The sequence below is a fragment of the Rhincodon typus genome, chromosome 37 (assembly GCF_021869965.1).
Source record: "Rhincodon typus isolate 14 chromosome 37, sRhiTyp1.1, whole genome shotgun sequence".
Lineage (NCBI taxonomy): Eukaryota > Metazoa > Chordata > Chondrichthyes > Orectolobiformes > Rhincodontidae > Rhincodon > Rhincodon typus.
The window spans coordinates 3,142,327-3,157,542 of NC_063368.1; the positions used below are offsets into that span (position 1 = coordinate 3,142,327).

The window sequence follows — 15,216 nt, forward strand, 5'->3', positions numbered from 1 at the left end:
TGTTCATGATCATAGACAGGTGAAGAACATCAAAATGACACAGGCAAGTTTATGGCATGGGAGGATAAGTGGGAGATGAAACCTAACACAGAAGAAAGTGAAATGATTCATTTCAGTGGAAGAATGTAGAGTCAATAAATGGGGTCAGGAGTATTGAGATCTGGCATATATGTGCATAAATCTTTAAAGTTATCAGGACATGTTGAGAACAGTTAGTAAAGTATATGGTATTTTGGGCTTTACCAACAGATTTAAAGAATACAAAAAAAAGCTAAACCTGAAATAAAACACTGATTGGCCCTCTACTGGAGTATTGAGTCCAGTTCAAGCTGCGAGGAAAGGATATGATGGCATTAAAGAGGGTGCTGAAAATATTTATTTGAACAGTTCCAGGACGAAGAACTTTTGTTATGTAGGAAAACAGAAGTTGGGCTATTTTCCCTGGAAAAAAAAGGTTCGAAGAGATTTGATGGAAGTATTCAACATCATGAGGAATCTGTACGGGGTAAAGGAAAAACCAGCAGAAGCATCGAAAACCAGAGGTCACAGATTTAAAAGGGGAAGAAATGACAACATGAGAACTGTTTTTCATGTAGCGAGTGGTTAGGATCTGGCAACGTGGTGTAGGCACATTCAATTTTGGTACTGGAAAGGAAATTGGATGATAATCTGAACAAAGAAGAATGTACAAGGTTAAAGTGCATAGAAGGGCCAGCACAGACCCGACGGCCCGAATGGCCTTCTCTAATGCTGCAAACATTCTTCGCGTGTATTTCCCCCTTCCCTTCCAAGGTGAGGGTCCAGGTTACTACAGTTTAAACCCCCAACCTCCAACCTCCAACCCCCCTCAAACATCCCATTCCGGCCCTCTGCGGTCTGTTAGTGACCGAGCTGGTCACCACGGCAACCACCCGGAAACGAATGTCCCACCAGCTTCGAGTTGATTGGTAGAGGGTCGCGGGGTGTGGTGCGGGGGTCACCTATAAATGGCGTCATTTCCTGCGCTAGGCCTCTTTGCTGCTGAGCTTCCACACGGCGTTGTACCAAGTGAGTGAAGGAAAGATGGGGGGAGGCGGACGGTGCGGGTCGGCGGCGAGTACAATCCACTGTATATACACATTCTTTCACGCGCACACACATTTCCCCGTTAAAACAATCACGGCATCTTAGTCAATCATTGGAAAGACGCGGGCGAAGATCGAGTCGCTTCAGCCGGGGAACGTGGGTGGGTTTTAGGCCTCAGGCTCTGAGCGTTTGGCGGCCAAGCGGCAATTAATAAGTTGATGGTCTGACTGGTGTCCACATCGGAGGCTGAGCGTGCTTCAGGGAGGAAATTCAAGCGGAGCCTTACCCCCTAGGCTGCAGTCATATTTCAGGGAGGGGGCCACACGATATGGTAAAGGGTCAGCACGTGGTCCTGAGGCCAAATGCTCACAGTCCCATGTCAGTGAGGCACTGTTCAGCTGCCCGTTTACAATTTGACATTGCTGTCAGTTCCTAATTGCGCTTGACGGTGTGGTGCTGGACTACTGTAGTCCACGTGGTGTCGGGGGACCTGCCGTGCTGTTAAGGGAATTCTATGGTTTTGACCAGTGATGTTTACAGAATGGTGATGTGTGACTTGCAGGGAAGTTTGTGGGTGGTGGTGTTCAATGCCTAACGTCTTGGTCAGGTTCTGCCAAACAAGCCGTGGTTAAATATACCACCGCCTCTTGTATATTGTACATACTGCATCCCCTTGGTAGTTGCAAACATTGTTTCCATATTGAGCTATCACTGTTATCAACTGTCTGTTGGTGTCAACTGTAACCTCCCTAATCAGCCTGCTTGGCAAGTATATGGCAGTTTGGGGGAAAGGTGTGGGTCTGAGAATATTTTTAAAGATTTAAATCCAATTGAGGGCACATGAAAGTAGAGCTAGCTAAAGTGAATTAGTAGAGTGGATTAAATGATAGGTCACTCAAGATGCAGTGACCGACATTTAAGGGGATATTGCAGAATACAACACGTGAAGCGCATTCGTTATGTAGAGTAAGAATAATTCCAAGGGATGTACTCACCACCTTTGGTTAACTAGAAAGGTTCAAGGTAGTATCAAGTGTGTAGGATAAGTATAATGTGCAAAGATATGCTTCAAGTGAGAAGTTGAAAAGAATATAACTTGAAAAGAATATAAAAGAATGGTGACAAAAATTAATAAGGATGGAAAAATTGAGGAAGCTTTCTAGAAGTATGAAACTTGATAGGGTTTATATAAATATTTTTAGAATTTGTGACAGTTCTAAATATCTGGAGGATTAATAATTGAAAATGAGATGGTAGTTGAATTAACAGATGTTATGCATTATTCTTTATTATAGAGGATGCATGTAACATCCCAGAAGCAGCAATAAATTTGGAAATGGAAAGGAGAGAGTGACTCTGGTAAATCGCAATCACTAGAGAAGTAGTGCTGAGTAAATTTTGGAGTTACGGGCTGACAAATGTCTAGGTTACATTTGTATCTTAAGAAATGATTGGTGTTAATATATTGGCTTTAATTTTCCAAAACTCAATTGAGGAAGGTCTCATAAGATTGAAAGAGAGCAAGTGTAACTCCTTTTAAAAGAAAGTTATAGGCACCTAGACAAATTCAAGATAATCAGGCAGGGTCAACATGACTTCTTGAAACAGAACTCAAGTTTGACCAATCTTTTTGAAGTTGTTTAAGGTAGCAGCATGTGCTGTGTATGAAGGTATTGAACAGCCATGTTACAGGTTATTGCAAAAAGTAGGAGTTCATGATGTATGGGGTAGAAAATTGCTGCGTAACATGAAGCAGAATAAGCAAAACTGGGTGTTTTTCTGGTTGGCAGGATGTGACAAGTGACATGCATGGGGTCATTGCTGAGACTTGGATGAAGGGATGCAAAGTGTGATTGCCAAATTTGCTGATGAGACAAAGATGGGCAGGAGCATACGTTGTGAGGAGGCCCAAAAAGATGATAATAGATTCAGTGAGTGGCAAAGAACTGGCAAATGGAGTACAATGTAGGAAAATGTGAAATTGTTCACTTTGGTGGGAAGAATGCAGAATTCAATAATTAGGTCGAAACACAGAGCTTTGAATTGGAGAGGATCTGGGTGTGTTAATGCATGAATTACAAAAGTTACTATGCAGATACAGCCAATAATTAGAAAAGTTAGCAATGTTTTTATTTTGTAAGGGAATGAATGGAGTACAAAATTAGGGAGGTAATGCTTCTGTCTATACAGTACATTGGTGGGAATATGTCTCGCGTATCGTAAGCTGTATTGTTCATCTTACTTAAGGAAGGATATAAATGCATTGGTGACCAGACTAGTACTTGGAATGAGAGATAACAAGGTGTAGAGCTGGATGAACACAGCAGGCCAAGCAGCATCAGAGGAGCAGGAAGGCTGACATTTCGGGCCTAGACCCTTCTTCAGAAATGGGGGAGGGGAAGGGGGTTCTGAAATAAATAGGGAGAGAGGGGGAGGCGGATAGAAGATGGATAGAGGAGAAGATAGGTGGAGAGGAGACAGACAGGTCAGAGGTGGGGATGGAGCCAGTAAAGGTGAGTGTAGGTGGGGAGGTAGGGAGGAGATAGGTCAGTCCAGGGAGGACAGACAGGTCAAGGGGGCGGGATGCGGTTAGTAGGTAGGAGATGGGGATGGGGCTTGAGGTGGGAGGAGGGGATAGATGGGGGGAAGGACAGGGCACGAGCCGGGCTGATTTTGGGATGCGGTAGGGGGAGGCATCCCAAAACCAGCCCAGCTCGTCCCTGCCTCCCTAACCTGTCCTTCCTCCCACCTATCCCCTCCTCCCACCCCCATCCTGCCCCCTTGGCCCATCCATCCTCCCTGAACTGACCTATCTCCTCCCTACCTCCCCACCTCTGACCTGTCTGTCTCCTCTCCAACTATCTTCTCCTCTATCCATCTTCTATCTGCCTCCCCCTCTCTCCCTATTTATTTCAGAACCCCCTTCCCGTCTCCCATTTCTGAAGAAGGGTCTAGGCCCAAAACGTCAGCCTTCCTGCTCCTCTGATGCTGCTTGGCCTGCTGTGTTCATCCAGCTCTACACCTTGTTATCTCAGATTCTCCAGCATCTGCCTTTTCTACTATCTCTAGTACTTGGAATGTGTGGGTTGTCGTAAGGTAAAGTTCAACAGGCTAGTCTTTCATCTGAAGTTTAGAAGCACTTGATTTAGATCGAAGGATCGGGAGCAAGCAGATAGAGGCATAGATAGTTGGAGTCTTTTTTTTTTTTTTTTGCAGGATAGAAATGTTGGCAATTTTTCTTGCATGGAATGATAAGTGCCTGGAATGCACTGCCAGAAGGGTGATGGAGGCAGATACAATGAATTTGTTACACAAAAGCCAAATACTGCTGGAAACCTGAAATGAAAACCGAAGATGCTGAATGTTCCTACCAGGTTTAGCAGTGTCTGTAGTGTATAATGAAGTCAACATTAACTTTCAGAGTCATTCAGCATAGAAGGCAGACCTTTGGCCCACTGTTTCTATACTTACCTACCAACAAACACCAATCTACACTAATCCAATTTACCTGCTGTTGGTCCATATAGCTATGTGCCCTGGCACTTTTAGTGCCCATCTAGATACTTCTTTCTTAAAAACTAAGTGAGAAGTGCTGAAGTTGTAAATATACAGTGGGACTTCATCTGCCTGTACTCATGTTTCTGTCTGTTTAACATGTCTGACTCTTGTGTTTTAGGTTACCCATCGTTGCTTTTAACGGGAAACATTCACAATGTCCGGAGGTCTCGATGCGTTGCAGATGAAGGAAGAGGATGTCCTTAAATTCCTTGCTGCTTCTACCCACCTGGGCAGCACCAACCTGGACTTCCAGATGGAGCAGTATGTCTACAAGAGGAAGAGTGATGGTAGGCACGTGATATGAGTCAAAGGAGGAGTTTGAACTTGGGGGACGTTACATTTTGTTTGTGCAGTATTACTGCTCAGCGCAGCACTGACGGTCTCATAAAATCCCAGGAACCAAAATAGGTTAATCAGACCTTGAGTCTGCTGTGGCATTTGAATTATCATAGAATCATAGAATTCCTACAGTGTGCAAACAGGCCCTTTTGGCTCAACAAGTCCACAGCGACCCTCGGAGCATCCCACCCAGACCCATGCCCCTATAACCCAACTAACCAGCACATCCCTGAACACTACGGGCAATTTAGCATGGCCAATTGACCTAGCCTGCACATATTTGGACTGTGGGAGGAAACTGGAGCACCCGGAGGAAACCCACGCAGACACAGGGAGAACGTGCAAACTCCACACACAGTCACTCGAGGCTCGAATTGAACGCGGGTCCCTGGCACTGAGGCAGCAGTGCTAACCACTGAGCCACTGTGATAAGACCATGGTTTGTGGCTTAATTCTCTTTCTCTATAATCATTCACTCCTTTGTCAATCAAAGATCTAATTCTGTCTTAAAACCACGCAATGATCCTGCTGCCACTCTTCTCTAGAGAAGAGAATTCTCCGGACCCATGACTCTTCGAGAAAAAATTCCCCTAATTTTATCCAGTGGGAGACCTTTGTTTTTAAACTTTGTCCTGTCATTCTAGACTATACTAGAAGGGGAAACATTCTCTCCGCGTTCACCCTGCCAGGATGTTCAATAAGTTCAGCTGTCTTGCAAACTCCAATGGGTACAAGCCTGAACTATGCAGTCTTTCTTTGGAAGATAACCCCTTTATCCTAGGAATCATTTGAATGAACCTTATCTGATATTACAGTTGAATCCTTTAAGTAAGGGCATTAACTGTATGCAGCATTCCAGATGTGGTTCCACTACATGGCAAAATTGTCCTATTTTTATACTATGCACACAGTCCTTGTTGGATCTGTTTCCTGTGGTAGTTGGGAACTTTCAAACTTCCCATTGTGGTTTCTTTAATCTTTGGGGTGCACTGGAGAAAGGAGCTCGTTTCTGTGCATTCGCACCACTTCAGTGCTGTGCAGCTCTGCCAGTCTCAGTACACCCTCACAACAAGTCACTAATATCTCAGATCCTCTGGTGCTCTTTGAAATGTACTCTTTCAACATGTTTGCAGTTGCTTGTCTTGATTTTTTTTTTTATTTGTTTGTTTTCTGTACATTGAAGACACTTTATTAGCACATGGTTCTTTTCCACTTCTTACACCAGGTTTAATTTGCCAGTTGTACTGTGACTGTTCCATTTAGTTGTGGACCTGATAGAGTCTGGGCTGGATTTGAACTCTGGTCCCATTGAAACCACCCAGTTTCCCCAACTTCTTTGCTTTTTTTATTTATTCATGGGATGTGGGTGCAGTTGAAACGTCTGGCATTATTGCTTGTCTCTAACAGTGGAGCTGCTCACTCTTATGTTTCAGAGGGTCATTAAAAGTCAATCATGTTGCTGATGATCTGGACGCGCATGTAGTCCAGACCAGATAATGACAACAGGTTTACTTGGGACTTGTGTCTCTCAATCTTTAGTATCAGCCTCAGGATGACAAGCTGACTGTGCTGTTATTCCTTTTTTTTTAGTGTGTATAGTCTAAAGTTAAAGATTTGTTACATTTCAATGATAATTGCTAGATTACTGTGTGCATTAGTATCTCATAAGTGGGTTATCTTGTCTGCAGGGAACATCCTGGCTTAAGGCACTACAATTTCAGCACAGTGTTATGGAGCACTGCATTGTTTTTACTATATTCTTCATGCTATGCCAAAGCTGCCTCTCTGAGGCCCAGGAGGCAATGCCATGAGGATGTGGATTTGGGGAATTGGAGGAAATCTTGGTACCTCCAGCTTCCAAAGGATGTGGTGTGATTTTCTTTGCTCTATTTTGCATGTTCTTAAAACCTGGAGTTGAGGTCATTCCCTGGTCAGTGAACTCTGGGTGTTGGAGATGTGCTACACTAAATTGGCAGGTATTTTACTAACACCACTAGCATCTGTGATTTGATGAGTGGGGTTTGATAGTAGTTCCTGTTGCAAAAAGTGTGAAGCATGTAGTCATTGCACTGGGGGATGCTTTGATATAATCTGGAATAGACAAGTGGGTGCATTTGGCCAAGAAAGGGGCAAACTGTTAATGCTCTGCATTCTTTTTGTTAGCTGGTTTGAGGCTTTCAACAGTGCCCCAGCGATATCCAGAGGATTCTGTTCTCTAGAGGTACAATATGCTATGCAATTGAATCTGTTAGGATAATGTGTTGGTTTACACGTTGCCTCTAATCTCTGCCAGAAGTGAGCCATTTTCTTACCTATGAAGTCACCCATCCTGGGCATCCCCACCTCAAGTCTATTGTTAACTGGACAGCAAAGAAGAATTTTCAGTGATGCAGTGCTCAACATATTCCTCAAGGATATCTGAAGTAAACAAGAGGGTGAAAGGTTAAATTGCTTACCTTAATAACTCCTAGTTTTGTAATAGTCGTATTCCAGTTCCTGGTGGCTGTCAAGCTGCAGCGTACAATTGACTTTCTCACTTAGAGTGGCCACAATAATTGTTATGAACAGATGAGAAGGAAGAACCAACTTCAGTCATTTGAAAGTCGTCTTGGTGAGATATACTATTAAAATTTCTTTTCAGTGTCATACTACTTGATAAGGTCCCTTGAAATGTTTTGGGACTTTTTGCTATGTTAAAGATGTTTTACAAGTGCATTTTTCCATGCAGGATAGTGAATCAGTAGAATTTTTTTACTGAAAAGGGCTGTTGAGGCTGGGTCACTAAGTATATGCAAGACCAAGATAGAAAAAGTTTCATTCTGTAATGGAATCAAGAATTATGGGGGAAAAGGCAGAAAAGTGGAGTTGGGCCATCTGCATCAGCCATTATCCCATCGTTTGTCAGTTGTCTAACTTTTCATAGATTCTTGTTGCATACGAATCATTCAGTGCCTGTATTGGGCTGTTTTGAAAACAGCCCAGTGAATTTCACTTATCCTGTTCCCTGTAGCCTTGCAAATCCATCCCGTGGAGTAATTAGCCATTTCTATTTCCATGTTTTGGGGTCCATAATTAACATTGTTTTAGGGAAGGAAGGGTTTATGTTATTATGTTAGATACAAAACACAGGATTAACTGTGATTTTGCGTCTTGATGAGCAGGTATCTATATTATCAATCTGAGGAAAACATGGGAGAAACTGCTGCTTGCTGCTCGTGCCATTGTCTCTATTGAGAACCCAGCTGACGTTTGTGTCATCTCCTCTAGACCATTTGGACAGGTGGGTACAAAAGTAACGATCTGTTTGATTTTGTTTTCACTGAGCGACTGGTATCTTGTAAAACTGCACATTATTAAAACCTGGGAGCTGGGGCCAGTATCTTGGTCAGTGAACTCTCAAGTGTCGGAAATGTGCTACAATAAATCTGGCAGGTTTTTCGCTAACACCACAAGGGTCCATGTGACTCGATGAGTGGGGTTTGATAGTAATCCTTGTCACAATTGGTTCTGAAGCATTGGCATTACAGCGGAGTGCTGCTTAACTTCGAGATAACCATAATCTTTGAAAGCTGAGAATGGACACCTGTTGGGTATTAATAATGAAAGGGGCTATGAAAGAGTTACCAAATTTTAACATCTCTGAAGGTTTGTTAAATCCCACTTGGGAGTTACACACATCCGTTTTCTGTTCTGAACGATGTTCAAATATTGAAGAACTTCAGGGTGGGCTCGGCTGGTTTACTGAATGGTTCTTTCCAAGTTTGTTTACAGTGACTGCCTCTTGCTCCTCAGCGTGCTGTGCTGAAGTTTGCTGCTGCCACTGGTGCCACCCCAATTGCTGGAAGGTTTACCCCAGGTACATTCACAAATCAAATCCAAGCTGCCTTCAGGGAACCCCGTCTGCTGGTAGTGACAGACCCTCGACAGGATCACCAGCCATTAACTGAAGCATCGTATGTCAACATCCCCACCATTGCCATGTGCAACACTGACTCACCGCTGCGTTATGTGGATATTGCAGTTCCGTGCAACAACAAGGTACAGCTGTTTATTACTGTGCATTCATCCAGTGTGGCTTAATTGATGCAATTTTAACTTCATTCTGAAGATGCACTTTGGTATTTTCTTGACAATGAAGGCTGCTATCTTGTGCTAATGGGATATTTCCTGATCTTATGCCTTTACTGCTCTGATATGTATATGAGAAATTTTCCGTCTTCTTCCAGTTGATCAGAACAGTGGATGGGCTAACCTGGATGGAGAGTGCTCAGGGTGGGCAGGCAGGGGAGGAGGAAGAGACACCCATGCACATAAGAGTCCTGACTCGGAATGAGATGGGACGGAAGAAATGAGAATAAAGCTATACTGAAGGGACATTGGAAGAGCTGGGGCTGCGGTCACTGGAATGTCTATTTCATCAGGGACTTGGCTTATTGCGGACCCATTTAGGATCCGTGGTTGGGAGTGTTTTATGACACAATAATTATGCCATTATTACAGTATCTAATTTTTTAATTAATGTATTTCCAGCCACATCAGGTTTTCAGAAAGATGTATTGTGTCTGACACAACTGAAGGTACTGCTTGAGCAGGTGAAAGATGTAGTGGATGTGGGAAGGCAGTGGATGCTGTGTCTGTGGACTTTTTAAGAACATTTTCGTTGAGGTGTCATGTAGGAGACAGTGTGTAATAAAAGGGGTCATAGGAAATCTGATTGTGGTGAATCTGAATCTTGGTGTGGGCAGCAGTGCACATTGCTAGAACTTGGAGCTGAGGCCACTCAGTGGCCAATGAACTCTGAGAGTAGGAAATGTGCAACATTATTACGCAGGAATCTCTAACACTGCTCGAGTCTCTGGCTCAGTGAGTAAGGATTGGTAGTAATCCCTGCTACATTGGAAATAGTATTAGGAATCCTTACAGATTCAGTCCCAGGCAGTTGATGGAGACCCTCCGGCTATTTAGGACTGCTTTGTGCTGCTGGAGTAAATGAATAGATGTCTGGAATTCTCTCTCCCAAATACCAGACGAGCTGGGTCGTTGAATACTTTTAGGACAGAAGTGATTAGATCCTTGACTAACAAGGGAGTCAGGTTTTCTGGGAAAGACAGGAAAGTGGAATTGAGCATCAATCAAATCTGCCATGATTTTATTAAATGGCAGAGTGGACTTGAGGGATTGAGAGGTCTATATCTTTGAATGATCTTATGAGCAGATTCTATGGTACTTCATGACTGTAAAGTGCTTTGAGATGTCCTAGGGTTCTGTGTATAACTCTTTATAATGAGGGTTTTGCATATGGCCCTCCTATCCAAGTTGATGGGAATGACTGCCAGAGGGCCTCTTGTTGTGGGTCATTACTGCCCCTGTGCATTGCTGCCATCTACTAACATTGGTGCTCATTGAGGCAACTGGTGCCTACCTCCTATAGCAAGCAGTACCCGCACACAGCCAGTGAGCTCCCAAATAGAGCACTGCTGACAGGAGTTGTTCAATTCATCCTGTAGGTCAAGAAACAAATGAGGGATAATCAGATGCACCACATATAACACATTTTACAATACATTGACTACTGTAACCTTGTGTCTTTGAAATGTTGTGTAAGGTTTTGACCTTTCACTGCAGATGTTGGGAGGATGGAAGTCAATGACCAGATTTCTCAACTGTTTGGTCTTCTTTGCTAGGGTGCGCACTCCATTGGTCTGATGTGGTGGATGCTTGCCCGGGAAGTTCTGCGTATGCGTGGAACCATTAGCCGTGAACATCCATGGGAGGTGATGCCTGATCTGTACTTCTACAGGGATCCTGATGAGGTGAGTTTGATAAATGACTGATTACCCTTTGTTTGAGAGTTGTCTGGTTACCTCAAAGATCTTTGTGAACCACTTTTAATTTTTCCATTTCCATACTGAGATCTGCTGTCTTGCTCAATTAATTCCCTCCAGAGAGTGTCAGATTTATTTTCGTCTGATCTTGCAAGTACTGTGTAAAAATGACAACAGTGCCTGTGGAGATGCCTTCCCTTTTGTGTTAAAAAGGTTGCATCTGATAAATTTGTTCAAAGTCACCCTATGAAATCCGAGCTCAGGGCTATTTGACAAGGTGCGCCGCTGTCGGCTGAAGACCACATTGGTACTAATCTGTCATTGGAATGTTTAGGGAGAGATTTTGAATTTACCTGTCATTAAAATAACATTGGTATCTCGCTGCATTTACAAACCTTGACAAGAGTATCACTTTTACTTGAAACAATGAATGATTAGTGGTTCTTGTTAACTATATCTCTTTCTTTTGAAAATCGGTTCTCTTGTAGATTGAGAAGGAGGAGCAAGCTGCTGCAGAGAAGGCTGCTGGTAAGGAGGAGTACCAGGGAGAATGGACTGCTCCCGTCGCAGAGTTCGTTCAGCCTGAGGTTGCCGACTGGTCTGAGGGGGTGCAGGTCCCTTCTGTGCCCATCCAGCAATTTGCAGCTGCAACTGGTAAAAACCTGGCTGAGACGCTGGAGGCAGCGAGTACATATGCCAAGCCAGCAACATTCACCGCTGAAACAGCTTCAAGTGAGTTTCGGGGTAACCAGCACCTCACTAGTGAATGATTTTGGTCAGAATTGGGAGATTGGGAGTTGTGGGAGGAGGAAACCATTTTTAAAAAAAAGTTTACCTCTGTCTTGCGTCAGTAACACTTCTTTTTGATGTGCAGTTGCACACTCTGAACATCCAAGATGATGTCCAGCCTCATTATAGCTGTTCCCACCCGACTATCACCAGAACAGTTTTGATCTCCATCTTTAAACTGTCAGCAAGGATTATTTTTTAATGTTCTCTAATAACTGATTTCTTGAAGCATTAACCTGTGCTAACGAATATGCCATTCCAGTTTATTAGCTGCATTTCCTGAATTCAATAGGATTATTTTCCGATAAGTGGGTCTTTAGTATTGATTTGTGTCACAACTGATAGAATTCACTGTTGCCAGATTTTGTGGATTGCAAAATCAAACTGGCCAGGCATTTCCACCAGGACAGAATGCAGCTGTCAAGAGGCAGTTCAGCATAGGATCCCTCACTCACTATTGTCCAGAGTCCAGTAGCCTTTGAAGATCCAATTTAACAAAGATTAGTTTGACTGAATACAGTATGTGTGCAGAAGATATGAGGTAGGGAGGGGGAATTGGTAACTCTGCAGATGATGTAAAGATTGGCCGGGTAGTTAGACAGTGAGGAAGGTGGTCTTTGGTTGCAGCGGGAGATAGATGAATTGGTCAGATGGGCAGATGCAGTGGTAAATGCACTTTGGGAAACGTGAAAAAAGGCAAGGGAGTAGTCTATGAATGACGGGACACCAGCAAGCTCGGAGCAGAGGGATCTTGGGGCATTTGTCCACCAGAAGGTGATAGAACAGGGAAGTTTTGCCATATCAGCATGGATTATGAGAGCAGGAATGTTATTTTGGAGCTGAGCAAAACTTGGCCACAGCTGGAGAACAAAGTACAGGAAGGAAGTGATTGTATTGGGAAAGGTGCAAAGGCAGTTCCCCAGGATGTTGCTTGAGCTGGAGTAGTTTCTCTTTGAAGAGAGGTTGGATAAGCTCGGGTTGTTTTCTTTGGAGCTGAGGGGGAAGGGACCTGAATAAAGGGCATAGATAGAGTAAATAGAAAACGGCTGTTCCCTTAGTTGAGGGGTGAAAAGTAAGGGGCATAATTTTAAGGTGAAATGGAGGAAGTTTAGAGGGTGGAATGCTCTGCCTGAGGCAGGAGACCTCAATCTTTGAAACGTACTTGGACAAGCACTTGAAGTGTCATAACATTCAAGGCTATGGGCCAAGTGCCAGAAGGTTGAACTAGAGTCAGAGTTATACAGCACAGAAACACACCCTTCAGTCCAACTTGTCCATGCCAACCAAATATCCTGAACTGATTTGTCCCATTTGCCAGCATTTGGCCTATATCCCACTTAAACCTTTCCTATTCATGTACCCATCCAGATGCCTTTTAAATGTTGTAATTGTACCCACCTCCACTTCCTGTGGTAGCTCATTCTATACATGCACCAACTTTTTTGTGTGAAAATGTTGCCCCTGAAGTCCTTTTAAATCTTTCCTGTGTCACCTTAAACCTATGCCCTCTAGTTTTGGATCCCCTACCCTGGGAAATATACCTTGGTTATTCACTCTGTCCTTGCCCCCCATGATTCTACAAGGTCATCTCTCAGCCTCTGACGCTCCAGGGCAAATAGGCCCAGCCTATTCAGCCTGTCCCTAGAGCTCAAACCTTCCAATCCTGGCAACGTCCTTGTAAATCTTTTCTGAGCCCTTTTAAAGTTTAACAATATCTTCCCTAAAGCAAGGACACCATAACTACACAGCATTCTAAAAGTGGCCTCACCAATGTATTGTACAGCCTCAACATGACATCCCAACTCCTATACTCAGCACTAACCAATGAACTGGTGGAGATTGAGTTATTTTTGTCAGTGCAGACTCTGGGCCAAATTATTCTATTTGGTAAAAGATTTGTGGGTTTAGTTTTGAGTTCTGCAGTTCCTGGTTTGAAGGTATCATTGAAACATCTGTAAGGTTAGTTGGGGGCAAGGAGAACTGTGGGTGTTTATGAAGTTTGACTTGGCAGTCAAGTGAAGGCTGGAGGATAGAATACCAGCCTTAATTTTGAATGCTGTCCATGATACATCCATGTGAAGGTTGTTTGCATAGAGTGATTGACTCCTGTAATTGTGGTTAGTACAGCAGGCACTAAAGTTGATCCTCTGTCTTGGTGATTGATGATCTCCTGAGTTCAGGGATTCTCTAATGTTTTTCCTATTTTTTTTTTTTAAAAACAGAGGACTGGAGTGCCCAGCCTGCTGCTGATGACTGGTCAGCTGCTCCCACTGCACAGCCTCCAGAATGGGGTGGTGCTGCTGCGGACTGGTCCTGAGACTGGGGATGGTGTTGACCAGGAGAACCGATCTATCTTTGGTTGAAAAGCAGGAAATAAAAGTGATTCGATTTTAAAATATTCTTGTCTGGTGTTATCTCTGGGGGGGGAAAAGAATTTGTCTGCTAAGGCCAAGCCAATTACATTTCTAATTGGGTCTTATGAGTGCGCAGTGAATTTTGTTTTTTTTTTGGATTGCAGCACTAAAGGAAACACAACTAGAACATTCCATTTGAGGTTGCTGTGTTTCTCTTGGCAAGTGTTGATGTCTCTGAAATGATGGGCATAAACCAACTGAGGTGGACTCTGCAGTAAATGGGAGGTGCGCTGAATTGGCCTCTCAGCATTGATTTGTACTTTTGTTCATGCCTTTTGAGGCCGGGCCTATTGCGATCCAGGTGGGTAATAGAGCTCTAGGTATGCTGCGTTGTCAGTAGTCAGTTTCTGCTCTGAGCGAGAACTCTTAGATTCTTGATGTTCCTGAGATTATTTTTTTAATCAGGATTCGTTGATAAATAAAATGGTAAATTGGGAATGTCAGAGTTCCTATGCAGCCATATGGGAAGGGGGTTCTGTCTGTTGTACGTATGCCCACAGTGCTGTTGGGGGATGAGTTCCAAGATTTTGACCCAGTGATAGTGATAACAGTCAATATAGTTCCAAATGAGGACTGTGTGGCTCAAAGGGCAACTTTCAGGTGGTGCTGTTCCTGGGAGTCTGCTGCCTGTGTGGTTCCATATGGTGGAGGGTGTTAAAGGAGACTTAGTACAGTTTGTAGATGGTACAAACTGCTGCTAATATGCATCTGTGGGGAGTGCATGTTGAAATCATTGGTGCTAATCAAATGCTGCTTTGTCCTGAATGGTGTATAGCTGTTTAAATGTTGTTAGAGCAGCACTCTCCCTTGCAAGGGGAGAGCATTCCATCACACTCCTGATTTATGCCCTATGGTTGACAAAAGGACCTGGGGAATCAAGTGACTTGTTATAAAATTGCCAGCCTCTGATGCTACAGTACATGGCTTGCCCACTTCCATTATTAGCTCAACTTCCAGTTTCTGGTCATCCCTGGGATGTTTAATATTGGGGATTCAGCAATGGTAATGCTGTAGTACCTTCAGGGGAATGGTTTGTTCTCTTTTTTTGTATATGGTCACTTCCTGAGTGAATGACTGCATCAATGTTACTTGCCACTTCAGTTGCTTGAATGTTGCTGGATGGTGTTGCATATTCATATGAATGGCTTCAGTGTCCCAGGAGTTACAAATGCTGACTATTATCAGATATCCCCACTTCCAATCTTATGTTGGAAGGTTGTTAAAGC

General features: G+C 43.6%; 1 protein-coding gene and 3 non-coding genes across 4 annotated transcripts; all 4 read left to right on the top strand.

Moving 5' to 3' along the window:
• The first annotated feature begins 942 nt into the window (after window positions 1-942).
• Window positions 943-13,972, top strand: rpsa (ribosomal protein SA). Its single transcript, XM_020513343.2, has 7 exons — window positions 943-1,047; window positions 4,742-4,910; window positions 8,124-8,242; window positions 8,755-9,000; window positions 10,647-10,775; window positions 11,276-11,519; window positions 13,799-13,972. The coding sequence occupies exons 2-7, from the start codon at window positions 4,778-4,780 to the stop codon at window positions 13,891-13,893; spliced, it is 966 nt and encodes a 321-aa protein (XP_020368932.1). The 5' UTR covers window positions 943-1,047; window positions 4,742-4,777; the 3' UTR covers window positions 13,894-13,972.
• On the top strand, window positions 6,853-7,007 carry LOC125487203. The gene has a single exon (XR_007265724.1). It is a non-coding gene; the product is annotated as a small nucleolar RNA SNORA62/SNORA6 family (small nucleolar RNA).
• Window positions 8,305-8,465, top strand: LOC125487201. The gene has a single exon (XR_007265722.1). It is a non-coding gene; the product is annotated as a small nucleolar RNA SNORA62/SNORA6 family (small nucleolar RNA).
• LOC125487202 lies at window positions 9,709-9,860 on the top strand. The gene has a single exon (XR_007265723.1). It is a non-coding gene; the product is annotated as a small nucleolar RNA SNORA62/SNORA6 family (small nucleolar RNA).
• Window positions 13,973-15,216: the final 1,244 nt, after the last annotated feature.